The 27,150-nt window shown below is 43.6% G+C and overlaps 1 protein-coding gene across 1 annotated transcript in view; it reads right to left on the bottom strand.

The window, feature by feature from the left end:
- KIF4B (kinesin family member 4B) overlaps nt 1–5,824 on the bottom strand; it is a 130,105-nt gene extending 124,281 nt beyond the window's left edge. The window contains exon 1 of the mRNA XM_004042886.5: nt 1,520–5,824. Within this exon, the coding sequence (XP_004042934.5) occupies nt 1,988–5,692 (3,705 nt within the window). The 5' untranslated portion in view covers nt 5,693–5,824 and the 3' untranslated portion in view covers nt 1,520–1,987. The remainder of the gene's footprint in view (nt 1–1,519) is intronic.
- Nucleotides 5,825–27,150: the final 21,326 nt, after the last annotated feature.

Genomic DNA, 27,150 nt, shown 5'->3' with positions numbered 1-27,150 from the left:
CCGGCTCCCCATGGCCGCTCATGGACCAATCAGCACATACTTTCTCCCCTTTGAGGTCCATAAAAGCCCTAGGCGCTCAGCCAGAGCAGGCCAGAGGACAGCCAGAGGAGGGAGAGGGCAGAGAGACGACGAGGGGACAACCAGCTGCAGAGCGGAGCACTCGCTCCGCTGATAGCTGGAGGTGGATGGGACGACCGGTGCAGAGAGTAGTACTCTCTCCACTGAGAGCTACAGAGACGACCTGCCGGCAGAGAGGAATGATCCTCTCAGATGAGAGCTTCAGAGACCTGCAGAGACATCCGAATGACTTGTCTGCGGAGAGGAGCCACCCTCTCCAGGGTCTCCTCTCTGCCGAGAGCTGAACAGTTGATGGAACAACCTGCTTACAGAGGGAGCTACCCACTCTGAGCTGTTCTAATACTAGATAAAACTCTTCACCCTTCACTTGTCTGTGTACCTCATTCTTCCTGGACGCTGGACAAGAACCCAGGCAAAGGTGCTGTGGCCACAGAGGTTTCTGGCCAGAAAAATCTACACCCCAGAGATCCCGTAACACTACTAGTATACACAACAGCATGAATGAATCTCAGAAAACATGATGTGATTATATTATCAAAACCAAAGACATCATAAGAAAATGAAATGAAGAATTATATACCATAACCTAGTAGAATGTATCCCAGGTATGCAAGTCTGGTTCAACATTCAAAAATCAATGTAATCTATCATCTCAGCAGGCTAAAAAAGAAAAATTAACACGATGGTATCAATAGATGCAAAAAAGGCATTTGACACATCCGATACCCATTTATGATGAAAACTCTCAGTAAACTAGGAACAAAGTTGAACTTATCTTGATAAGGAATATCTGCAAGAAACCTACAGCTAACGTCATATTTAATGGTGAGAAATTGGAAGTTTTCCCACTAGGATACAGAACAAGTCAAAGATGTCCTCTCTCTCCACTTTTTTTCAACATTGTACTGAAAATATTAGCTCATGTCATAAGACAAGAAAAGGAAATAAATATACATATTGGGAAGGAAGAAATCAAACTGTCTTTGTTAATGGCCAGATGCAGTGGCTCACGCCTGTAGTCCCAGCACTTTGGGAGGCCGAGGCGAGCAGATCAGTTGAGGTCAGGAGTTCAAGACCAGCCTGGCCAATATGGCAAAACTTCGTCTCTACTAAAAATACAAAAAATTAGCCAGGCATGGTGGCATGAGCATGTAATCCCAGCTACTTGGGAGGTTGAGGCACAAGAATCACTTGAACCATGGAGGCAGAAGTTGCAGTGAGCTAAGATCACACTACTGCACTCCAGCCTGGGCAACAGAGTGAGACTCTGTCTCAAAAACAAAACGAAACAAAACTTATCTTTGTTCACAGATGGCATGATAGTCTATGAGACTTTTTTTTTAACAGTAGATGGGCTAAGGTTTATTTACTTAACATTTAAAAATAATTCATTTACTTCAACAACATGGCATACAATCAAGAGTACTATTGAAACACTTACAATTCAGAGGGGGTCAGGACAGGAAAGATCACAACCCCATTCCCGAGGTGGAGTGAAAGATCTGAGCCAGACATCCATCCTAGGCCAGGCTCCTCCATTAAGCAGAGACAACCAAAAGATAAGAAAGCCTTGGCCTCATCCCCATCAGGAGATAGCCTGAACTGCTCACAAATAAGAAGGAACTTGATCATATTGAGGACTGGTTCCTGATGAGTCATTAGGAAAGTCAGTTGGTTCTCTCTTCAGCAGGTGGTTTAGCAGCCTTCTAGAGAGCAGAGAGCAGTAGTCTGGGGATGGAGGCTGAGGGACAACATCCAACAAAGGTTACCTTCTTTTTAGTAATGCTTTGTTCCTTTTTTCAACGGCAAGAAACCTGAAATCCAGAGAAGTCATTTTAAAAACCCCTTCTGGCTGCAACCTGAAAGCATCTCCCAAGCCAGACTGGGGGTAGAGATGATGACTCCAACTTCAGTGGGCCTCTTCGTCGATAGGGGAGCAGCCAGAGAAGAAGCTGGTGTTGCTAGCCAGAGCTCGTTTCTTTTTCTTCCCTGGAGGCTTATTTTGTTGGTATTCTGTTGCTCCATGTTTCGACTCTGGGAGGTCAAAAGGGGAGGGAGCTGGAGCAGTCTTCTTTGACAGCACCTGCTCCATGTCACACATCTCTTTCAGGATCTTGCTATTGGGGGTGGCACAGACAGGGTTAAAGAAGCTCAATCCTGGGGTCACCTCGGTAGGATCCTCCAGTTTGAAGGAGCCTTCGGAATCCTGGGTCTGTTCAACAGTGCCCAAGCTATCCTTGCCTTGCTGGCGGTTCCGACACTTTGTGGGGTCACAGCTACAGTCCACACCACAGTCTGACTTTTGCTTCCTGCACCCACACTGCTTGTTCCCACACCAGCCCTTGCAGGAACACCCTTGGATGTTCTTCCTGGACACCCTGACTAATTTTGTTGGCTTCCATTCCTCATCATCCCCCTCATCACTGTCGCCATCACCATCACCATCTTCATGCTCGTTCACAGAATGCTCTGAACAATATTTTAGATCCTCGATGTCCATGCTTTGCTCCAGAAACTTTTCTTTAACACGAGAAGGTTTTGGCTTAGGTGGGATATATTCAAAAGAAGAGTCTGGAGATAGAAGGGTATCATTAGGAAGATGTTTCTGTCTGCTGGCTACCTGGAGGAGGATCAGTTTCTGCTTGATGATTTCATTCTCTTGGAGAAGCTGCTGATTTTGCTCACACACTTCTCGCATCTTCTCAAGTTCTTCATCCTGACACTGCAGTGTGCTCACCAGCTGTTGTTCCTTTTCACCGGCTGATTTCTCTAACTGCTTCTCTGCCATTTGGCTTTGCTGCAGCTGGCTGACAAGGTATAGCACCTTCTCTTGGTGCTGTTGCTCCATTCTGACCAGCTCAGCTTGTAACTCTGTCTCTATCTCAGAAAAATGATTTTGTTCCTCAAATAGCATCTTCTGCATGTCAGCACAGCTGGCCTTGCTCTGTCTCAGGCTGTTTTCAAGTTTGGTGACATGTATTTTGGAGGAGACCAGCTCTCCAATCAAATATTTCAGGGCACACTTGGCTTCCAGAATGGTGGCAATATTCTCCCAGCATTGTTTTGGCCTGTCTTCACTTTCTGCATCCAGCAGCTTCTGCTGTAGGTCAGCAATCTGAGCACTCCTGAGTTCCATTTCAGTCTCTAGGCTTTCAATCTGTTTTGTAATACAATCTTCTGACTCCAAAACTTGACCATGCACCTCAGAAAGGGAGAATGTACACTTCCGGAGTTTGGGAGGTGGATTCTCCCGAGATTCCTTTTTTTCTTTGAGTTGAACCACATCCTGAGCCAGGATCTTTCTGTCTTCAAGGAGGTCATTCAGATGGCGTTTGGCTTCCTCAGTACTGACCATAACCTCAATTTCATTTCCAAGCCAATTCTTCACTCGAGCTGCAATACCTTCCTTTCCATGGCTCTGAGTCTCTTTCCGCTTATCTGTGACCTCTCGTTGTTTCTGGAGAGCATCCTTGAGACGCTTGTTGGCAGCTGCTGCCTCTTCCGTTTTACGTCTGAGCACACTGGATTGTTTCTGGAAGTTTCTTTCAAGTTTAAGCAGCTCATATTGCCTCTTACGGTCTCGTTCTTTTAACTGTATTACTTCTTTGTCTTTTTTCTGCTTCCACTGTCTAAACTTCTCAGCATCCTCTTTCATTTGACGCATTAACTGTACCCGCTGGTTTTTCATCATCCATATCTCTTGGTTCAGCTTGGAGACTGTACGCTCTGTGGATTCCTTTAGTTTCAGAAGTTTGGACTGCTCATTCAGTTTCTTCTTCAGATCAGCTATTTGACGCTCCAGCTCCTGGAGAAGTTTGTGGCGGTGCTCACTTAGCTTGGCTTGGTTGACATCCTTCTTTGCTGTCTGAAGTTCAAGAACCAATTCTTCCTTTTCCTTTTGCAGATTGATGACTTCTAATTCTAGATTTTTTATGTTATCCTGGTATTGAAACTGAATGGGCTGTAGTTGGTTGTCATTCTGAGTCATCTTCCTAACTAGGGCCTCTTTCAGTGCAAGGGCGTTATTCAACTCAACCACCTCCTTAGACATCTGAGCTTGATGGAGAGCATGCTGAGTGGTAAAAGCGTCAGAAGACCTGCTTGTCTCTGGACTGGTTTCCACGTGAGCTTCTTGTTCTACAGCAGTATCAGTGGCTGCAGCCATGCAAGCAACAGTTTCATCTGATAACTGGGTAATCAGTTGCTGCAGGTTACAAATTATCTCTACATTTTCTTTCAATTCCTGGTCTTCCAAAGTCTCCACTAGCTTTTGAAGATCCAGCTTGCAGGCCACATGCTGCGTGAGCTCTTCTAGCTTGGCGTTCAGTTTTTCATTCACTTGCTCTGTCAAAATGATCCTCTCCAACATCTGGGCTGTCTGACCAGCTGCCTCGCTCAGACAACGACTTAATTTTTCATTCTCCTCTACCAGGGACTGATTCTTCTCCATCAGGGATCGTAGATTCTCTGATGGTTCCGCATTTATAGATCCAGGCAGGGTACCTCCATGGGCTTGTAGCAACAAGACTTGTAGCTGTTGTACCTGTTGCTTTAGATGATTAAGTTCAGCTGTGTGGGGATCAATATTAACAATAGGTCTGTTCTTGATTTTTCTTGCTCTGTCAGCATAGCGAAGGGTACTTAATGTTTCCTCTAGATTGGAGTCAGCAGGACTCACACAGGCGATCATAAGAGTGTGGCTGTTACCTCCTAGAGAATCTTGCAGCAGTCGAGTTAACTTGGAATCTCTGTAGGGCACAAAGCTACCCTTTTTGTCATCTCCAAGAGCACTGATTACATTTCCCAAGCATAGGAGGCCTCGGTTAATATTAATACCCTCTTTTAGGCGATCCCCTTCAGCCTTGGTTTTCTTCTGTCTTTCTGATCCAGCGAGATCTACAAGATGCAGCTTGGAGCGAAAGCTGCTATTCTTGTCACTTTTCTTTCTTTGCTCTATGGAGATTGTAAAGATGGCATGAGATCGGGACGACTGGGAGTTCATAGCTGTGGAGGCCACAGTCCTAGAGTTGTTGCCCTGCTCCAAACAGGAAACAGTATCCAAGGCAACTAAAACAGTCTTCTCAGTGAGTCCCACAATCTTTATGCCTTCTTTAGGATCCTCCCGTATATTTATTTGAGCTTTCTCACGAGATGGGCATAGAAGATCCAAAATTTCTTCATTGTAAATCTCTAAGTAAGACACTTTCAGAGTAAATTCAAAGTCACTCTTTTTATCAATTTCTTTGAAGAGCAGTTGTATTACCCTAGGAATAATGCCGACTGTCGGTTCATTCTCCTGCTCCGCAGTGTATGCACCTCCCATTGAATAGGTTTTTCCAGAGCCAGTCTGCCCATAGGCCAGGACCGTTGCATTATATCCTTTAAATATGCCTTTTATGAGCGGCGCTACTGCTTTATTGAAGACTTCTTCCTGCTCAGTACAGGGGTCAAACACAAAATCGTAGGTGAAGGATTTATCAGTACCAACCACCACCTGAGTCTCCCCGGGCACGAAGGAAAGGCACATCTGGCAGCCCTCGCTAATCTCTTTGGGGACCAGAGGGCGACAACGCAGTGCCACTCTTACAGGAATTCCCTTCACCTCTTCCTTCATGATCCTATCTCAGCACCGTCTCAAACTAAATCTCCCTTCCCCGTTCACCCGGGGTCTCCCGCCGCCCTGTCCCAGCCGGAGCTTTAACCGCCAAGTTTCAAATCCCTCCCAGAGACGCCAACCAATTGCAGTGCAGGCGGCCCGAGGGCGGAGCGCGCACGTCCGCGCGCGCAGGCCAGCACGGTGGGAAGGGGAGGGTAAATCGAGAAATTTCTTTTTAACCAACAACAGAAAAATGTCCTGGAACTAATAAGTGAGTATAGTATAAACTTAAAGGATACAAGGTTAATACACAAAAGTAAATTGGTTTCCTATATACCAACAGTGAATAAGTGATATTCAGAATTGAAAGCACAATACCACTTACATTAGCACTTAAAAAATGAAATAGGTATAAACCTAACAAAATATGTGTGAGATCTACGTGATGAAAACTACAAAACTCTGATGAACAAGATCAAAGGGGAACTAAATAAATGGAGAGATGTTTTATGTTCGTGGATAGGAAGACTGAATATCGTAAAGATGTCAGTTCTTCCCAAATTGATCTATCCATTCAGTGCAAGTCAAATCAAAATCCCAGCAAGTTGTTTTATAGATATTGACAAACTGACTCTAAAGTTTATATAGAGAGGAAAAAAAATACAACGGCAAACATAATATTGAAGGAGAAGAACAAAGTCATAAGACTGACACTACCCAACTTCAAGACTTACTATAAAACTACAGTAATCAAGACAATGTGGTATTGGCAAAAGAATAGACAAACAGACCAATGTATTAGAGTAGACAGACCATATAGATACAGTGAATAGACCCACATAATGTAGTTAATTGATCTTTGACAAAGAAGCAAAGGCAATACAATGAAACAAAGATAGTTTTTTCAACAAATGGAACAAATGGTGCTGGAACAACTGGACTTCTGCATGTTAAAAAAAAAAAAAATCAGACCTTACAGCCTTGACAAAAATTCACGCAAAATGGATCATAGTCCTAACTGTAAAATGCAAAACTATTAAGCTCCTAGAAAATAACATAGGAAAAAGCCTAGATGAACTTAGGTGTGAGATGACTTTTTAGATATAACACCAAAGGCACAATCCATGAAATAAATCATTAATAAGTTTCATTAAAATCGAAAACTTCTGCTCTTCAAACAAAACTGTCAAGAGAATAAGAAGACAAGCCATAGACTGAGAGAAAATATTTGCAAAAGACACATCTGATAAAGGAATATTATCCAAAATATACAAATAACTCTTAAAATGCAACAATAAGTGAACGAATGACCTGATTTTAAAATGGCCCAAAGGCTTTAACAGACACCTCACAAAAGAAAATATAAACATGGCAAAAAGCACATGAAAAGATGCTCCACATCATATTTGGTCAGGAAAATGTAAATTAAAACAATAAGATACTACTACACACCTACTAGAATGGCCAAAATCTGGAACACTGACAATATCAAATGCTGACAAGGATGTACAACGCTAAGAGTGAACCCTAATGTAAACTATTGGCTTTGAATGATAATGATGTGTCAGTGTATGTTCATTAATTATAACAAATGTACCGTTCTGGTGCTGGATGTTGATAACATGTCTGGGGGAAGGAGGCATGTGGGAAATCTCTGTACTTTCCTCTTAATTTTGCTGTGAATCTAAAACTGATCTAAAAAATGTTGTCTTTTTACAAAAAAAAAAGTTGAGCAAAAGATGCAAGACAAAAAAGCAAAAACTGTACAGTTCCATTCACATGAAATTCTAAAACAAGAAAAAAATAAACTGTGGTCATATGAAATAGAAGTCAGAAAGTGGTTGCTGGGGGAATGGGGGGCAGGGGAGGATTGACTAGAAAGTGACATAAGGGGTGCCCTTTGGGTGTGATGAAAATGTCTTAGGTCCTGTTTTGGATGATGGATGCTCAAGTTATATATTCTTGGAAACTTATCAAATTGAATATTTAATCTGTACATTTTAAGATCTTAATTGTATCTCCGTTAAAAATAAGCTGGCTTTAAAAATTGATCTCCTCTACCGATTCAAAAATGTACATACACACATTCTTCCTCTAATTTCAGTGTGTTCCCAGACCTCAGAGGTTCACAGAATCCAGATTAAGAACTCCTGGACTAAATGACTTCTAAGGGCTTTCCAACATCTCACATTCTCTAAAGGAAAAAGAGTTCTGGAATCACAATGCAATCACAGAGTCAGCAGGGAAAAATGATTACCCCAAATTCCATTTACTCATATTTCACCTACAGCCTAAAGCAAGAAACACACACATCTTTCTTAGAAGTTAACTGCAAAGGTCAGTGTCTTCATTCTGGCCTGGTGGAGTGGAGGTGGAAGCCAGGGAACTCATCATAAAGAACAGCATGGACTGGAGAAGGCTGCTAGCTGGAGGAGATATGTCATGAGGAAGAAGCCCTAGTTTGGAGCCTTGGCTTTACCACCAACAAACTGAAGAACCTAGAGGGAATCTGGGAATCAATCAGTCCAACTGTGTCTTTTTATTTTACTTTTTTTTGTTTTTTGAAACAGGGTCTGACTTTGTCACTCAGGCTGGAGTGTGGTGGCATGAACATGGCTCACTGCAGGCTCTACGTCCTGGGCTCAAGTGATCATCCATCCCATCTCAGCCTCCCAAGTAGCTGGGACTACAGGTGCATGTCACCACGCCTGGCTAATTTTTGTTCAATTGTTTGTTTGTTTTTGGCAGAGATGGGCTTGCACCATGTTGCCCAGGCTGGTCCCAAACTCCTGAACTTAAGGGATCCTCCCACCTCAACCTCCCAAAGTACTGGGATTACATGTATGCACCACCACACCCAGCCAACTGTGTCATTCCAAAGAGGAGCACATTGAGTCCTAGTGAAGGAGACTGAGTGGCTCAGCAAGATTCTAGCAGACCATAGATTAGAACCCTCCCTTATCAAACCCAATTGTTTTGGACCCTGTTGCCTTGTTTGCTCAGTCACTATTTTCTAAGAATTTCTTCTTCTTCTCATTATGCATAGGGTTATAGAAGTTGCTATATTTCTTCAGTGTAACCCACCTTATCTGGCCTATGGTTTACGGATCCAGATGTGAGTATCTGACTCAGGTTATGCCAATCTGTCTTTTCCAGAGAGACAGCGAGAAAGATGACAGAGAGAGAGAGAGAGAGAGAGAGGAAGAAGAGAGAAGGGAGGAGGAGGATAGAAGTAGGCCAAGAGAAAAAAGATTCCATCTCCTATTAGATGCTTACACTACCCATACAAACTATGGAGCCGTCAGCAATGGCCAGTATCTGCCCCATGTCTAGGAAATCTGTAAATCAGACGTGCCCAGAAACTAGAGCTGCTGGTCAGCTTCCAGATTATTTCTGTAAAGCTGCTGAGAGTTCAGAGATAATTCAAGAGGTGCTTAGTCCAGAGGCCATAAAAAAGCTGTGGGAGAAATTAAACCTAATGGTGGCAACTAAGATTGAGAGTTGGCATATGAACTAAAAAGGAGTATCTCTGAAGCTGAGATTCCTTATTCTAAGGGAAGGATGTGTGAAAAGATGTGACTATTTATCATACAGTTACTTATATTAGCAAAAAATTGAAAATTGCCTAAATGTCCAAAATAAAAGTGTTAAATGTTGATTTAACCCTGTGATAAAACATTATATAAACATTAAATATCCTGTCCTAGAAGAATACTTAATGATTTGGCCATTGCCTTCCATATAATGTTAAGTATAAATAGAATACAAACTATATAAAACATAATAATTCCAATTTTGTAAAAGTATAGCAACTTATTTATATTTACATGCATAGAAAAAAAGCCCGGAAGAAGAAAACATGCTAACAGATGTTATCTTTGATAAATCAGATTTGGTTTTGTTCCAACTGGTCCCTGGTTACCTAAGAGAATTAAGGACAGGGAAAAGCAACTTATTCTACTTCTACCCAATCCACCCAATTAAATTAAATACCCTAAATGCCACATTTCTTAAAGGGGAAAAGGGACGTATCTATTGGAGTTGTAGACGAAGAGGAAAAATGGCACCAACTCCATGTCTTTCTAAATGTTGTACTATTGGCCCCAGGCAGGGTGTTTTCAGAATCCTAAGCATCACTCTTGAGATAATGTGGCAAGCAGCAGTTGCAAGGTAATCACCCCTCATGACTCCAGTTTGTTTTGCTGCTGGGTTCCTGCCAAAGATGCTTGTTCCGGAGAAACCAAAGTGGTCAAGGTGGCTCTCAATGTGCCACCTGATGAAATGGATGTGACCTATAGCATCCCAGCTTGTCACCTGGGCTTTGTTTTCTCATAGTACCCATCTTGTTTTTATCATCGGTGGTCTCTGACACAAAATTGTCTTTAGAGAAACAAGGGCATGGTATTCACTGAATATTTATTCATAAGTAGGGGTAATAATAAAAATATGTAACAACCTGATCAGCACATCCTCCGTCCCTTCTGTGCCAACAGAAATAGGCACAGCAACAGCTCTGGAGCCATGTTCTAGAGGCCCTTTGCTGTTCTCGGCATTAACCTTTCAGTTGCTGGATCATGAGGAGGGCAGGGGAGGTGGTTTCTGGGGAGGGCCAGGGTAGGGGGAGTCATGGGGAGAGATCATTTGGGATGCAAAGCAGCATCTATTACCAACTGTATGAACAGAATTCAATATCTTAACAACCAGTGCAGTCATGCCAGTGTAGAGTCCCACCCATAGACCTGGGCAGGAGGGGCCCTGCTCTGAGCTCCCCATTTTAGAAGATCCCACATGTCATAAAAAATCTATTTATTAAAAAATATATTGGCCCCTTTGTCCATCAGTGCTCAACTCTAGTAAGCATGGCCCATTCTCTGAACACTTGCTCTCAAGACCAGCACCATCTAGGCCCCAGGGAAGCAGCCCTGCTCTGGCTCTGTGTCCTTGAACACAACGAGTCCAAATGCCATGAAGGTTTGCGGATTTTGTCACTGCTGACATCAAAGACAGGCAGCGATTCAGAGTGCACAGAGCATTTGTGTAATGGGAGTGGTCAGTTTAGAGAAAAGGCAAATTAATTAATTTGTCACATCCTTCCACAAAGATAACGCAAATGTGATAAATTCTAAATAATCAAGTATCATTTCCCAGTAGTGCTGAGTGTCCTTTTTTCTTGTCTTTGTTGCTTCAATATGTATTCCAGAGATATTCACAAATTAACATGGTATTCATAATTCATGATATTCACAAATTAACATGGTACTCATAACATGGCACTCAATGACTAAGGTATATTTGCCATATTCACAATTTATCCATATGTGCTGTCATGGAAAGGTATTTGGAATTTATTAAGTAGAATAATAAGGTGCTGGGATCACACCTGTAATCCCAGCACTTTGGGAGGCCAAGGCGGGCAGATCACCTGAGGTTGGGAGTTCGAGACCAGCCTGACCAACATGGAGAAACCCCATGTCTACTAAAAATACAATAATAACATTATGCTCCCATTTGTGGTTTTCTTTTAAGATCATATACATAGAGACATACATTTGTGCAAGTAGAGTAAATTTCTGGAATTTTTTGTCTCAAGGGAAGGGGACTTGGGGGTCCAGCAACAGAAGATCTCACTCCTTATTTCATGCCCTTCTGAAGCGTTTGAGTATTTGGTTTTCATTCATAGATTTCTTTTCTCATATTTTTAAACTGGTATTTAATTTAAAAATTCCTTATACACTCAGTGATTTTCATTTGCTTTTTTGTTTACCTATATTTTCTAATTTTTCTGTGTTGAACATGTATTATTCAGTAACTTTTTGAATTCATAAAATTTATAGTCATCAATTTCCCTCACTAATTGGCCCAATGTGCTTCCATGGGTTGTCCTCCTTGTCTCTATAGCTGAGAATGTGTGGGTTTCTAGGTGTGTTGGGAAGTGAAGCTACTGCAGCAGGTGGTGGGGGGTTGTCTGAGAGAGAGAGAGGATGAAACAGAAAGACAGAGACAGAGACAGATATAAATATAGAGAGAGAGAGAACAGAGACAGAGATGGAGAGAATAATCACAACAGCTGCCACAATCCCCCTGGATGAGCAAACCCAGGAAAGCAGCAAGGATAACTCATCCTCCTAGGGGGTGTCCAGGGAAGCTTCCCAGCAGCACTCTCATCTCTGAAAATCACAAGGTCCAGGCCACATAGATGGCATAGAAATTGCAACAGGAGCTGAGGCAGAGAAAGCAAGCAGTCCCGCTGCTGATGTTAAGTCAGTATCACTCTTTAGACTGCAGTGGCCCGCAACCACCAGCCTGCTAACCTTCCCAGCACCTAGGCGTCCTGGTCATTCCAGCTGCCGGCCCTCCAGTTTATGCACAAGCTGTCCAAGACTCTGAAACCAAAGCAAGAAGTCTCCTTGATCCTGAGCTTCATACCTCCAGCCCAAATCCCTTAGCCTTCTTTTTAAAAATGCCTTTTAGCTCCATTTCATTTTATCTCATTCTAAAATCTACTACATCATTTGGGGAAATGGGACTCTTTTGATCTGCGATTACCTGATCATTCATAATTGATAAACTGCCTTGGGAAAAAAAAAGTCACCATTAGCTGTTCCATTTGATATGCCCCAAGCCTCAATTATGGAAGCCCCACTAGTTGAATGGATCTTGATTCCAATGAGGCAAATCCATAAGTGAAGGAGGCAGGGAAGAACATGGGAAAGAGACAAAGAGAAACTGACAGACAGACAGAGACCAAGAGTCCAACCAATAGAAACAGATACCCACTTGAGAGCATGTTTGTTTATCTCAGCGACTTGCTCATAGTAAATGCTCAATAAATATCTGTTGAGTGGATGGATAATTGTTAATCTAGAACCAGAAATACCATTTGACCCAGCAATCCCATTAATGGGTATGTACCCAAAGGATTATAAATCATTCTACTGTAAAGACACGTGCACATGTATGTTTATTGCAGCAATATCCACGATAGCAAAGACTTGGAACCAACCCAAAGTGCCCATCAATGATAGACTAGATAAAGAAAATAAGGCACACTGGCCAGGCACGGTGGCTCACACCTGTGATCCCAGCACTTTGGGAGGCCGAGGTGGGCAGATCACCTGAGGTCGGGAGTTCGAGACCAGCCTGACTGACATGGAGAAATCCCATCTCTACTAAAAACACAAAAAATTAGCCAGGTGTGATGGCACATGCCTGTAATCCCAGCTACTCAGGAGGCTGAGGAAGGAGAATCGCTTGAACCTGGGAGGCAGAGGTTGCAGTGAGCCAAGATCATGCCATTACACCACAGCCTGGGCAACAAGAGCAAAACTCCATCTCAAAATAAAAAAAAAAAAGAAAAAGAAAAGAAAAGAAAATGTGGCACATATACACCATGGAATACTATGCAGCCATGAAAAAGGATGAGTTCATGTCCTTTGCAGGGACATGGATGAAGCTGGAAACCACCATTCTCAGAAAACTAACACAGGAACAGAAAACCAAACACTACATGTTCTCACAATGAGAACACATGGACACAGGGAGGGGAACATCATATACCAGGACCTGTCGGAGGGTGGGGGCTAGGGGAGGGATAGCATTAGGGGAAATACCTAATGTAGATGATGAGTTGATAGGTACAGCAAACCACCATGGCACGTGTATACCTATGTAACAAACCTGCACATCCTGCACATGTATCCCAGAACTTAAAGTATAATTTAAAAAAAAAAAAGAATTTTCATCAAGAAAGGATGTTGAAAAAAAGAAAGAATGCTCTGTTACTGTAATTTATATGTGCCTGGGTGCAATTTCACTATTCAAGATGTATGTGTATAATGTTCAATCACATCAGTTCTGGGGGCAGTGGCATGCTTAAAATATCTGAGCAGATGGCTCTTTTCTGGAATATTCTATTGCAATGTAAAATCTCACACACACAGACACACACAGTGACCTGACCCCAAGATAGTTTTAATAGGCATCCAAGCACCCAAACAGGGGGGTTACTCACACCAAATCATGTGTGTAGAGTCTCAGTAGGCAAGAAAGTTAGAATTCAACCCCCACAAAACACAGCTTTCACATCACTGCAGCTACCTCTACTTAATTCTTATCAATTTGCTTTGAAAAGCCTGAGACAGGCATTTTTGAGCTCTGAGCTGGGGTGACTGCAGCTCTCCTCAGAAAATTTGATCAGCAAGCTACTTGCAGAATTCAAAGTCCAAATCCCTAATCGCAGGTAACTTGTTTTCAAATAATGATATCACCTGGAAAACATACAGTGCTTCATATTTTCAAAGTGCCTTTACCCACATGGCCACATTTGACCCCCTCCTAACACTGGCAGCCAGGCAGGGCAGGGAAGGAGAAACCATGAGAGGCAAGGTGATATGCCCAAGCCTGCATATGTGTGAAGTGATGCCCCAGCTGTATACCACGGATGAGTCAGAAATAAAACCCAAACCCTAGGGTCTTTCTGTGATGGGTGGGAAGCCTTGCATTTGACTGAGCTGCAAATTTTACATGTCATTACCCTACTAGCTTACTTGAATATTCACACTCATTCTCTCCTACCTTGGGGCCTTTTGTCCTCCCTCTGCCTGGAATACTCATCCCTCCTACCTCTCACTCCCCAGAATAACCACTTCTTTCTCATTCTTCACATCTCAGCTCAAATGCCTCCTCAGAGAGGTCTTTCCTAACCACCCTTTCTAGGAGGTAAGCCACCACTATCATATACGTTGCTTTATAGTCTGCATTGAACTTAGCACTTTCTGAAATTGTTTTGGGTACTCATCAGTAATAATTTCTTGTTAATCACCTATTTCACCACAAGAACAAGAATGAGGACAGTGATAGTGACAGGAGGCAACCAAATGCCCAGGTAGATAGGGGCAGACCACCAGTGAAACCCCACCTTCCAGCCAAAAAACAGCCTGAAGTCTGAAAGATCAGACTGCTGGTCCCAGATGAAACCCACAAGCCAGAGTGAGAACTTCTGTTCTTGTTTGTCCACCCTTTCCCTATTGAGTCTTTCTGAATAACGCCTCTTAACCAATCAAATGTTGCCTTTTCCAATACCACCTATGGCCTGCCCCTGCTATTCTGAGGCCATAAAAGCCCCGGACTCAGTCACACAGTGGGGGACTTTCCCGCATTCGGTTAGGGGAACGTCGTGTCTCCACAAAAAGCTGTTTCATCACTCAATAAAACTCCCTGCCTTGCTCACTCTTTGATTGTCAGCATATCCTCATTCTTCTTGGATGCTGGACAAGAGCTTGGGACCCACTGAGAACGGGTACCCAAAAAGGCTATGACACTGGCCTTTTGCCCCTGCCAGCAGAGGGCAGCCATTCCACATGATGGGGCCAGGGGCTAACTGAGCTGCTAACATGCCACCATCCATCAGGCTGTGTATGGCAAAACTAAAAGAGCTAATTAGCACCCTAACACTCCCTCTGGGGCTTCTCTGTCATGGGCACCCTTGCACCTGGTCTGGCCATGGGTCCCACACAGAGCTTGCTCCTGTGTCACGCTCGGAGTGGCCGGCCAGATCCCACACTGGCTCGCTCATGTGCTCCCTCCCGGAAGGGGCTGAGTGCGGCAGGCCAAGTAGACAGGGCACCACTGCTGCGAGTCCAGCAAAGGGGCCGAGAGAAAAATCCTCTGTCAACAGGAACCTGGCCCAGCTTGTTCACTATTATATCTCAAGTGCCCAGAACAATGCCTGGTATATAGTAGTCGCCCCCAAATATTTTGAGGGTTACTAAACTATTTTATTAATATTCATTAATGACTTGTAAAGCAAACAGGACAGTGTTATTATTCCCACTTTACAGATGAGGAAATGGAGTCCCAGAGAGATTAGGTGACTTATTCAAGTGCACACAACTGGAAAGTGACAGAGTTGAGAAAAGAACCCAGGTCTTTGACATCAAGCCCAATGCTATCTCCACTATATAGTTTTTTAATATAAAATTTGGGAAATGAGAAATTATTATTAATCAAGAATTATTTTATATACCATTCATTCACTCAACAAAAAATTTTGAGCATTTAGTAAGTCCAAGAAAGTCCATTAAACACTGTGGGAGATAAAAGGATAGAGATAAGATATACTTCCTGCCTTCAAGGAGCTTACCATCTTCTAAGGGAGTTAAAATAAGTACACAAATATCCATAAAATAAAATAAGAAGTTTTAAGTGCTGTTATGGATTGAATTGCGTCCTCCCATCAAAATTTATTTGTCAAAGTCCCAACATGCAGTTCCTCAGACAGTAACCTTATTTGGAGACAGGGTCTTTAAAGAGGTATTCAGGGATACACGAGGTCATACAGGTGGGCCTTAATCCATGTGCCTGTATTTGGTATAGGATTTCAAATAGTAAATTAAAATGAGGCATCTAGGATGGGACCGTAATGCAGCATGACTGGTATCTCTATAAGAGGAAGAAAGACCAGTTGCAGTGGCTCATGCCTGTAATCGCAGAATTCTGAGAGGCCAAGGCAAGAGGATTACTTGAGCCTAGGTGTTCAAGACCAGCAACACCACAGAGAGATTCCCATCTCTCTTTTTTTTTTTTTTTTTTTTTTTTGAGATGGAGTCTCACTCTGTCACCTAGGCTGAAGTACAGTGGCATGATCTCAGCTCACTGCAACCTCTGCCTTCTGGGTTCAAGTCATTCTCCTGCCTCAGCCTCCTGAGTAGCTGGGATTACAGTTGCCCGCCACCATGCCCAGCTAATTTTTGTATTTTTAGTAGAGGTGGGGTTTCACCATGTTGGTCAGGCTGGTCTCGAACTCCTGACCTCAAATGACCCACCCACCTCGGCCTCCCAAAGTACTGGGATTACAGGCATGAGCCACTGTTCCCAGCCCCATCTCTTTAAAAAAAGAAAAAAAAAAAAAAGAAGCCAGTCATAGTGGCATGCACCTGTAGCCCCAGCTACTTGGGAAGCTGAGGTGGGAGCATTGCTTGAGCCCAGGAAATTGAGCCTGCAGTGAGTCATGATTGTGTCACTCCAGCCTGGGCCACAGAGTGAGACTCTGTCTCAAAAAAAAAAAATAGGCCATGAGAGGACCTGGTAAGCAGGTAGCTGTCTATAAATCGAGGAGAGATGCCTCAGGAAAACTAAGCCTGTCGATGCCTTGATCTTGCACTTCTAGCCTCCAGAACTGTGAAAAAATTAATTTATATTGTTTAAGCAACCCAGTTTATGGTATTTTGTTATGAAAGCCCTGGCAAACTAATACAAGTACCTTAATGAAAATGGAGAAAAAGTCCAGAGGCCAGTAAAAACTTCCAGCTAAGAAAACATCTGGGAAGCTTCTTGGAGGAGACAGTATTTGATGTAGGCTTTAGAGGGCAAGTCAGATTTCTACATATGGAGATGGTGGGTGCTGGAAGCCAGCCTGAAAGTGCCCGTCAAGGTCAGTTTAAAGAGCGGGATTTTTCTTCTGTTGGTTTGGGGAAGCTTCGAAGGATTTTGCGCAGGAGAGTGGTAACAGCACAACCAAAACTGAGGAATAATAACCTGGCATCTTGTATAAAATAGGATGGAAACAGAAGAGGAGGAAAACTTGAAGGAAAGTTGGGCGATTCCATCAGGAACTCAGGCAAGCAGTGCTGAGGACCTGAAATAGAGAATTAAATGTTTGTTTGTTTCTTTGTTTTTGAGACGGAATCTCGCTCTGTTGCCCAGGCTAGAGTGCAGTGGCGCAATTTCGGCTCACTGCAACCTCCACCTCCCGGGTTCACGCCATTCTCCCGCCTCAGCCTCCTGAGTACTGGGACTACAGGCGCCTGCCACCACGCCCGGCTAATTTTTTTTTTTTGTATTTTTAGTAGAGATGGGGTTTCACTGTGTTAGCCAGGATGGTCTCCATCTCCTGACCTCCTGATCCGCCCACCTCGGACTCTCAAAGTGCTGGGATTACAGGCGCGAGCCACCGCGCCTGGCCGAAATAGGGTATTAAATGTTATAGTGGACGCTTCCAGTTCTTGCCTACGCAAGGTTCCATTTCTCCTATTTTTGACACTGCTCCTCGATTTTCCTTTAGAGGGCCAGTTTTCCCTCTCTCACAGCTCTGGTTATTTGAGTGGGCATGACACATGGGGTGGCCATGTGCCCTGGGCCTCGCCAATTGCCTTCCTCCATTCTCCTGGCAACAGCGGTGTGTCAGTCTGCTCAGGCTGCCTGCTGTAACAGAGAATCGCAGACTGGGTGGCTTAACACAGCAGAGAGTTCTGTTCTCACAGTTCCAGAGACTGAAAGTGTCATCAGGGCCATGCTCCCTCACAAGCCTCAAGGGAGGATCCTTCCTTGCCTCTTCCAGCTTCTGGTAGCCCCAGGTGTTCTGTGGCTGTTGGCAGCGTCATTCCAATCTCTGCCTCTGTCTTCACACAGCCATCTTCCCTCTGTGTCTCTATGTCTTCATGTGGCATTCTCCCCTCTGTGCCTCTCTTCTTTCTAATAAAGACACTACTCATAATGGATTAAGGTGCCATCCTGGCCAGGCGTGGTGGTTCACATCTACAACCCCAGCCAGCACTCTGGGAGGCCAAGCAGGGCAGATCACTTGAACCCAGGAGTTTGAGACCAACCTGACCAACGTGGTGAAACTCCATCTCTATAAAAAAAATACAAAAATTAGGCTGGGCACAGTGGCTCACGCCTGTAATCCCAGCACTTTGGGAGGCCGAAACGGGCGGATCACGAGGTCAGGAGATCGAGACCATCCTGGCTAGCACGGCGAAACCCCGTCTCTACTAAAAATACAAAAAATTAGCCGGGTGTCGTGGCGGGCACCTGTAGTCCCCCCTACTCCGGAGGCTGAGGCAGGAGAATGGCGTGAACCCGGGAGGCAGAGCTTACAGTGAGCCGAGATTGCGCCACTGCACTCCAGCCTGGGCGACAGAGCAAGACTCTGTCTCAAAACAAACAAACACACAAAAAATCAGCCGAGCGCGATGGCACGTGCCTCACGCTACTCAGGAGACTGAGGTGGGAGGATTGGCTGAGCTCAGAGAGGTCAAGGCTGCAGTGAGCTGTGATTGCACTATTGTGCTCCAGCCGGTGTGACAGAATGAGACATCATCTAAAAAATAAAAAATAGCCAGGCACGGTGGCTCACACCTGTAATCCCAGTACTTTGGGAGACTGAGGCAGGTGGATCACCTGAGGTCAGGAGTTCAAGACCAGCCGGGCCAACATGGGGAAACTCCATCTCTACTAAAAATACAAAAAATTGCCAGGTGTGGTGGTGGGGGCCTGTAATCACAGCTACTCGGGAGGCTGAGGCAGGAGAATCGCTTGAACTTGGGAGGCAGAGGTTGCAGTGAGCCGAGATTGCGCCATTGCACTCCAGCCTAGGTGACAGAGCCAGACTCTGTCTCTAAAAAAATAAAAATAAAAATAAAAAATATGTGAGGGGATACCTAGAGAGCTGATTGCCTTAGCTAGATCACCTGTTCTGCTTTGAAGCTGATATGGAATTCATGCCCCTGGGGACCACATTATTTCCTAAATAGAAACTGAGGGGCAGGCGTGGTGGCTCACACCTGTAATCCCAGCATTTTGGGAGGCCGAGACGGGCAGATCACTTGAGGCCAAGAGTTCGAGACCAGCCTGGCCAACATGGTGAAACCCCGTCTCTACTAAAAATACAAAAAAAATCAGCCAGGCGTGGTGGCACATGCCTGTAATCCCAGTTACTCAGGTGGCTGAGGCACGAGAATCACTGGAACCTGGGAGGCAGAGGTTGCAGTGAGCCAAGGTTGCACCACTACACTCTAGCCTGGCTGACAGAGCAAGACTTTGACTCAAAACAAGAAAAAGAAACTGGGGATATGAATGTTGACACACCCAACTTACTATGTATAACTGAGCCTTACTCTTAAACTCTCTGAAGCCTGCCCATGTTCCCCAGGTTAAGAATTTCTGGTCTAATTCAACCACTTTATTTTAAAAATAGAGCTCTGGAGACCAGAAAGTGTCATGAATGCCCAAAGGCACACAGTCCACTGACTGTCATTGTGCTGCTTTTTCTCCCAAAACTCTTCCACTCACATGCAAAAGTAATCAGACTGCCCAAAGTAATGTATAGATTCAATGCGATGCCCATCAAGCTATCATTGACTTTCTTCACAGAATTAGAAAAAACTACTTTAAATATCATATGGAACCAAAAAAGAGCCATATAGCCAAAACAATTCTAAGCAAAAAGAACAAAGCTGAAGGCATCACGCTACCTGACTTCAAACTACACTACAAGTCTACAGTAACAAAAACAGCATGGTACTGGTACGAAAACAGATATATAGACCAATGGAACAGAACAGAGGCCTCAGAAATAACACCACACATCTACAACCATCTAATCTTTGACAAACCTGGCAAAAACAAGCAATGGGGAAAGGATTCCCTATTTAACAAATGGTGTTGGGAAAACTGGCTAGCCATATGCAGAAAACTAAAACTGGACCACTTCCTTACACCTTATACAAAAATTAACTCAAGATGGATTAAAGACTTAAACATAAGACCTAAAACCATAAAATCCCTAGAAGAAAACCTAGGCAATACCAGTCAGGACATAGGCATGGGCAAAGACTTCATGACTAAAACACCAAAAGCAATGGCAACAAAAGCCAAAATTGACAAAAGGGATCTAATTAAACTGAAGAGTTTCTGCACAGCAAAAGAAACTATCATCAGAGTGAACAGGCAACCTACAGAATGGGAGAAAAATTTTGCAATCTATCTATCTGACAAAGGGATAATATCCGGAATCTACAAGGAACTTAAACAAATTTACAAGAAAAAAAAACCCCATCAAAAAGTGGGTGAAGGATATGAACAGACTCTTCTCAAAAGAAGACATGTATGTGGCCAACAAACATGAAAAAAAGCTCATCATCACTGGTCATCAGAGAAATGCAAATCAAAACCACAATGAGATACCATCTCACACCAATTAGAATGGCAATCATTAAAAAGTCAGGAAACAACAGACTGGAGAGGATGTGGAGAAACAGGAACGCTTTTACACAGTTGGTGGGAGTGTAAATTAGTTCAACCATTGTGGAAGACAGTGTGGTGATTCCTCAAGGATCTAGAACCAGAAATACCATTTGACCCTGCAATCCCATTACTGGGTATATACCCCAAGGTTATAAATCATTCTACTATAAAGACACATGAACACATGTTTATTGCAGCACTGTTCACAATAGCAAAGACTTGGAACCAACCCAAATGCCCATTAATAATAGACTGGATAAAGAAAATGTGGCACATATACACCATGGAATACTAGGCAGCCATAAAAAAGGATGAGTTCATGTCCTTTGCAGGGATATGGATGAACCTGGAAACCATCATTCTCAGCAAACTAACACAGGAACAGAAAACCAAACACCACATGTTCTCACTCATAAGTGGGAGTTGAACAATGAGAACACATGGACACAGGGAGGGGAACATCATACACTGAGGCCTGTCAGGGGGTTGGGGGGCTAGGGGAGGGATAGCATTAGGAGAAATACCTAATGTAGATGACGGGTTGATGGGTGCAGTAAACCACCATGGCACATGTATAACTATGTAACAAACCTGCACATCCTGCACATGTATCCCAGAACTTAAAGTATAATAATAAAAAAAGTAAATCAGAGATGAATAAATAATAAGTGGGACACTTAACAAATCCCTAAGCTCCCTAAGGACCCAGGACAGATGGGTTCTAATGAAGAGACAGGGAGGAACTATGTCCAGGAGCTGAAAGGGCCCCGGGTGGGAGAGGTGCTGCCTTGAGTCGCTGCCGGCTAGAGACCTCCCATCTGAGACAGCATGAAAGGAAACGATAAAAACAAGGAGGGAGGAGGAATGATTATATTATTCATGCCTGTATCTTGAAGATAATCATTGTAATTTCCTTTCTAAAAACCCTGCTTACTCAGAGGAAGCGACCGTATTCTAATAAGCCCTTGTTTATGAAACTCACAGTAATTGGATTGGAATGTGAATTATTAAACTGTATGTGGGGTGGCACTTCTTGCCAGGTGTTTAATGATTATGTTCAAATGTGTAGGGCTGGCCTGTCGGCTGGGAAGATAATACTCCCAGGAAGAAAATTGTTTAACTCTGGGTCAGAGCTAGGGTGTCTTTCACAAACTTCTGAAATAGCTGGACTGAAGAGGCCCTTACAAATCACATAATTGAACGGCCTCATTTTAGAGATGAGGAAATGGAGATCCAGAGTAGAAAAGGGCTTGTTGAAGGCCATACAGTGACCACACTGATGACCAATTGCTCCTCTATCTGTTTTCTCATAGTATTCTTGCATCCATCATGGCAGAATCCGTGGCTTGGCTTTCTTAACTGCCATTTCATCTTCTTTCCACCTGAAGAGATTGGAAACCTAATCCATTTTTCTCAAAGTTAAGATCCCAGCTGCAAGATAAGTTCCACCAATTGCATGAGATTTTTCTGCAGCTGTAGCTGTTGAGAGACAAGGTGGTGGAGATGTAACAGTTAAGAGGCAGAGGTGGCTGAAGTTTTTAGCTACATGAGCCAATGAATTTTCTTCATTGTTTAAGCAGCTTTGAGCAGGGCTTTCTGTAGCCTGAAACTAAAAGCAACTTAAATGATGTTGTTTAAATGTGTTAAGTTGTTAGGAACAGGGCAGGCACAGTGGCTCACGCCTGTAATCCCAGCACTTTGGGAGGCCAAGCCAGGTGGATCATCTGAGGTCAGGAGTTCGAGACCAGCCTGGACAACATGGTAAAACCCTGTCTCTACTAAAAATGCAAAAAAATTAGCTGGAACTGGTGGTGTGTCCCTGTAATTCCAACTACTTGGGAGGCTGAGGCAGGAGAATTGCTTGAACCCGGGAGGTGGAGGTTGCAGTGAGCTGAGATGGCGCTGCTTCCCTCTAGTCTGGGTGACAGTGAGACTCCACCCCAGAAAAAAAAAGTTATCAGGAAGTAAGCCATAGTTCCTAGGAGATCCTTAAAGGGGATCCGTCACCCTCCCTCACCAAAAAAATAATAATAATAATAATTAATTTTTTTTGTTTTGTTTGGTTTGTTTGTTTTGAGACAGAGTCTCGTCCTGTCACCAGGGTGGAGTGCAGTGGTGCAATCTCAGCTCACTGCAATCTCCGCCTCCCAGGTTCAAGCGATTCTCCTGCCTCAGCCTCCTGAGTAGCTGGAACTACAGCCACATGCCACCACGCCCAGCTAATTTTTGTATTTTTAGTAGAGACAGGCCAGGATGTTGGCCAGGATGGTCTCGATCTCCTGACATCTTGATCCGCCTGCCTCAGCCTCCCAAAGTGCTGGGATTACCAGTGTGAGCTACCGCGCCCAGTATTAATTCTTAAACTAGGACAATCTCTAAGGTCCCTTGCAGCATTAGCATTCTGTAATCTTATGAATCTATAAAGTTCTAAATTGTTGATTTTAATGAGTAACCTCTGCCATTATAAAAAAGTTTTATTTTTTTAATAAAGTTGGGTTTTTCCATTGCAAAAGAAATACATGCTTATTATAGAAAATTTGTAAGCTATAGGAAAAAACTAACCAAAAAGGCAACCACTGTGAATATTTTGGAAACTTCCTCCCAAATTGTTCATTTTTCTATGTATAATCTTAGCAAGGTTTTAATATAGCCAAGTTCATACTATATGTGCAATTCTGTATCATACTTTTTTCATTTGACGTTATAACATAATGCCACATAACTCCCACATTATTATAAGCCCTTTGTAAACAGCTTTTTTAAATGGCTTACCATTCCATTGAATGGATATTCTATAATGTACTTTATTCCCCTAATGTTGGGCAAAATTAGGCTGTTTCCAGGTTTGTGTTTATTTGTTTGCTATTCTATTTCCTTTGTAACAAAGGACTTCTTACTGAATGTAAAAGGAAGGGTCCCCAGGAGTAAAGCGGCGTTCCCCCATGTCAGACCACATGGGGGCAGAAGTAGGACAGCTATCTCATCGTCTAGGAAGCCCCTGCCTTGTCATGGAGACCACTCGGACGGGCCTATAGCTAAACAATGTGAAGAGGCATCTCTCTCTCTCATGACTTTCCTTCTATTTGGAAGATGGTCCCCTAGGGCCATTCCTGGCTTCGCTCCTAGAGGCAGAGTCCCTGCCCTGTTTGGTGGGCTTAGGAACGTGCCCTATTGCAAGGGGCTAGCATGGCCTCTGTTCCCTCATACTGTAAGTGTATCAAGGACAGACCCCAATCTGGGCAGCTGTCCAGTGATCCAGCCTTGTCTATGGTGGGGTGAGAAGTCTTATTCGGGTGTTCAGCAATATGAAATCCCTTTAATCTCCAAAATCAGTTATATCTCCCCAGGCTTCTTATTTTTCTTTTTTTTTTCATTCGTGTATTTATTCCACAGTCAAAATAAGTCATAATTTAAAGCCATAATATTTTTAAAAGATAACGGAGAATTGGTGGCACAGCTGCATTAGCAAAGCAGACACCAGTCTAAAGTGCAACACTAAACAGGTGTTCTCTGTTCCCATCATGGAATAAATACACACCCACACCATTACACACACAATTTCACTAAAGATCAGAGATGAGGCCAACAGCCCTTTGAAATGAACTGCCCAATGAATAGAGGCAGACTACAGATGATTTCTATTAAGATTTTACTGCAAGATAGAAAAATCCCCAAGGTGACTACTAACTTGAGCCCCTCATTTTATGCTCCTAGCCTTGGCTTCTGTCTTCTTTCCTCAGCTGTATCCAAATCCAAAAAGGCTTCTCTACCCCATGCTCAAAAATGCAACCTCAAGTAAGTCCCTAAGGTCCTCAGCACAGACTGACGTGAATAAGCCCGTGGGCAACCAGAACTGCCAGGGAAATCAGGAACACAAGCATAGAGCACGGCATCACTTCTTTAAATGATAGTTTTAACCATCAAATGAGCTCTGAAGCCACATGCTTTTCCTAAACAAACCGAAACACTGTCTTCATATCTTTCTATTCTTCTTGCAATAATGATAAGTAAGCCATCCAAGTAAAAAAAAAAAAATTAACAGAAACAATCAAAAATGAAAAATCAGGCTGGGCAAGGTGGCTCATGCCTGTAATCCCAGCAGTCTGGGAGGCCGAAGCAGGAGGATCACCTGAGGTAAGGAGTTTGAGACCAGCCTGCCCAACATGGCGAAACCCTGTCTCTACTAAAAATACAAAAAATTAGCCAGGCATGGGGGCTGGTGCCTGTAATCTCAGCTACTCGGGAGGCTGAGGCAGGAGAATTGCTTGAACCCAGGAGGCGGAGGTTGCAGTGACCCAAGTTTGCGCCACTGCACTCCAGCCTGGGCAACAGAGTGAAACTCCATGAAGAAAGACAGAAGGAAGGAAGGAAAGAAGGAAGGAAGGAAGGAAGGAAGGAAAGAAGGAAAGAAGGGAGGGAGGGGAGGAGAGGGGAAGGGAGAGGGGAGGGGACAGGGGAGAGGAGGGGGCAGGGAGGGGAGGGAGGGAAGTGGGGAGGGAGGGGAGGAGAGAGTAGAGGAGGGGAAAGGAGGGGAAGGGAAACCACAGGCTTTAATTCCTGTGGGCTTTAGGCCTCTGAAGCCCATGCTCCCACCAACTTCTGCTTGAAGCCACTAAATTTGTAGTGCATGATGCCCAGGGCCTGGCTTCCAGCATCTGCTGCCTAAGCAGCTGCCCTTTGTCTTATTTTTCAATTGGTTTAAGACTCACTCAGACAGGGAAGAAGAACGCTATTTATTAGATCTTTTCAAAACAAAAAAAATAAGACAATAATAATATCTTCGATTGTTGCCAAGTCTCTACTCCTCCCAGCCCGCAATAGGCTGTTGGGGTTTGGGATTGTTTTTAAAGGATTTAGCTGAAGACAAAACTTCTTGCTACCTCTGGATCTTGGCAATCAATAGTATGCTCAGGCAGATACAACAGATAACAGAATTATTATTTATAATAGCCACTACCATTTATTGAATGGTAGTAATACTCCCTGCATTGTGTTAAATGCTTTACATGCTTAGTTCATGCTAACAAAAGCATGATATTCTCATCCTCATTTAACAAGTGAGGAAATTGAGGCTCAGAGAGGTTCTGTAACATCCAGATTCACACCATCAACAGTGGCCTGGTCAGGATTCACAATTAGGGTAAGATCCCCAGAAAACCCATACTCTTAACCACTTGGCATTGGTGCACGCAGCCCTGCGGGTTCTTCTGTGAGGGGTAAGAAGAGGAACAGGTCAGAGGGAGTGAGGACTACCCACATCCCCATGACACTTAGCCATGGGCATTGCACTGGGGTCAGAGCCCAGCCACTATCTTTATCTTTCCAGAGGCTGCCTTGACAGCATCAATGTGGTTGAAAGGGATCTGAGAGAGGGTTTTGTTTATTTTTAGTTTCTACTTTTTGAGATAAAATTCACATAACATAAATTTCACCATTTTAAATGGTACAACTTAGTGGCATTTAGTACACTCACAATGCTGTGCAACCACCACCTCTATCTAGTTCCAAAACGTTTTCATCACCCTTAAAGGAAGCCCCATCAGGTCATCACTCCCCATTGCCCCTTCTCCCCAGCTTCTCAAAACCACTAAGCTGCTTTCTGTCTCTACGGATTTACCTCTTCTGGATATTACATATAAATGGAGGCTCCTCTAGGAGATTTCTCATAGGCACATAAGTGATAGCTACTCATTTTATAGACAGGGGACCAATTCCCAAAGCACAGGCTGGAGATAATTCACCTTTTGATGCCTACCCTGACTTCCCTCTTTGCTATTGTGCTGCCTCTTGGCTATTCTCTCCTTGACAGGCCAATTTTCCGCCTATACCCACCTCACATCCACTCTAAACAAAACCTACTCAATCAATGAACTAGGGAGTATGTCTTCTCCTGAGCAGATGATGAGGAAACCTCAGTGATTCAATGTTTATCCTCTTGGCTTGACAGAGTCAAGAGAGTCAAAAATGTGACTGATTTTGATTGGAGGTCAGCAGTCCAAAAAGCAACTTTTACCTGAGCACAGGGTCCTCAGTGGACAGGCGCGTAATTGAACTATCTCCCCCATTGGCCTTCACCCTCAGCATCGGAGCTCTGAAATGTATACACCTTTATAATAAATTATCTCTTTTTTTGAAACTCATTCCGGTACTTTATGTAGTAGCCATGGCAATGAGTATTGAACCTGATTTATCAAATTCCTATCTATGAATTTTTTCCCTTATGCTTGGAGAAAGTAGGGGAAAATTTCAGAGCTGCTCAAAATGATATTGCAGGTGCAGAGTGGAAGAGGCAGCCACTTGACCACGGCTGCCTTGTTTGTGCAGAAGAAAGGGAAATGAATTGCACTTATTGGAGGCTTCTAGATTCAACATTTTCGCTTTTATTTTATTTATTTATTTTTTTTGAGATGGAGTTTCGCTCTGTCGCCCAGGCTGGAGTGCAGTGGCATGAT

This window comes from Gorilla gorilla, chromosome 4, assembly GCF_029281585.2.
Source record: "Gorilla gorilla gorilla isolate KB3781 chromosome 4, NHGRI_mGorGor1-v2.1_pri, whole genome shotgun sequence".
Taxonomy (NCBI): Eukaryota; Metazoa; Chordata; class Mammalia; order Primates; family Hominidae; genus Gorilla; species Gorilla gorilla.
This window is presented reverse-complemented; position numbering and strand designations above follow the sequence as displayed.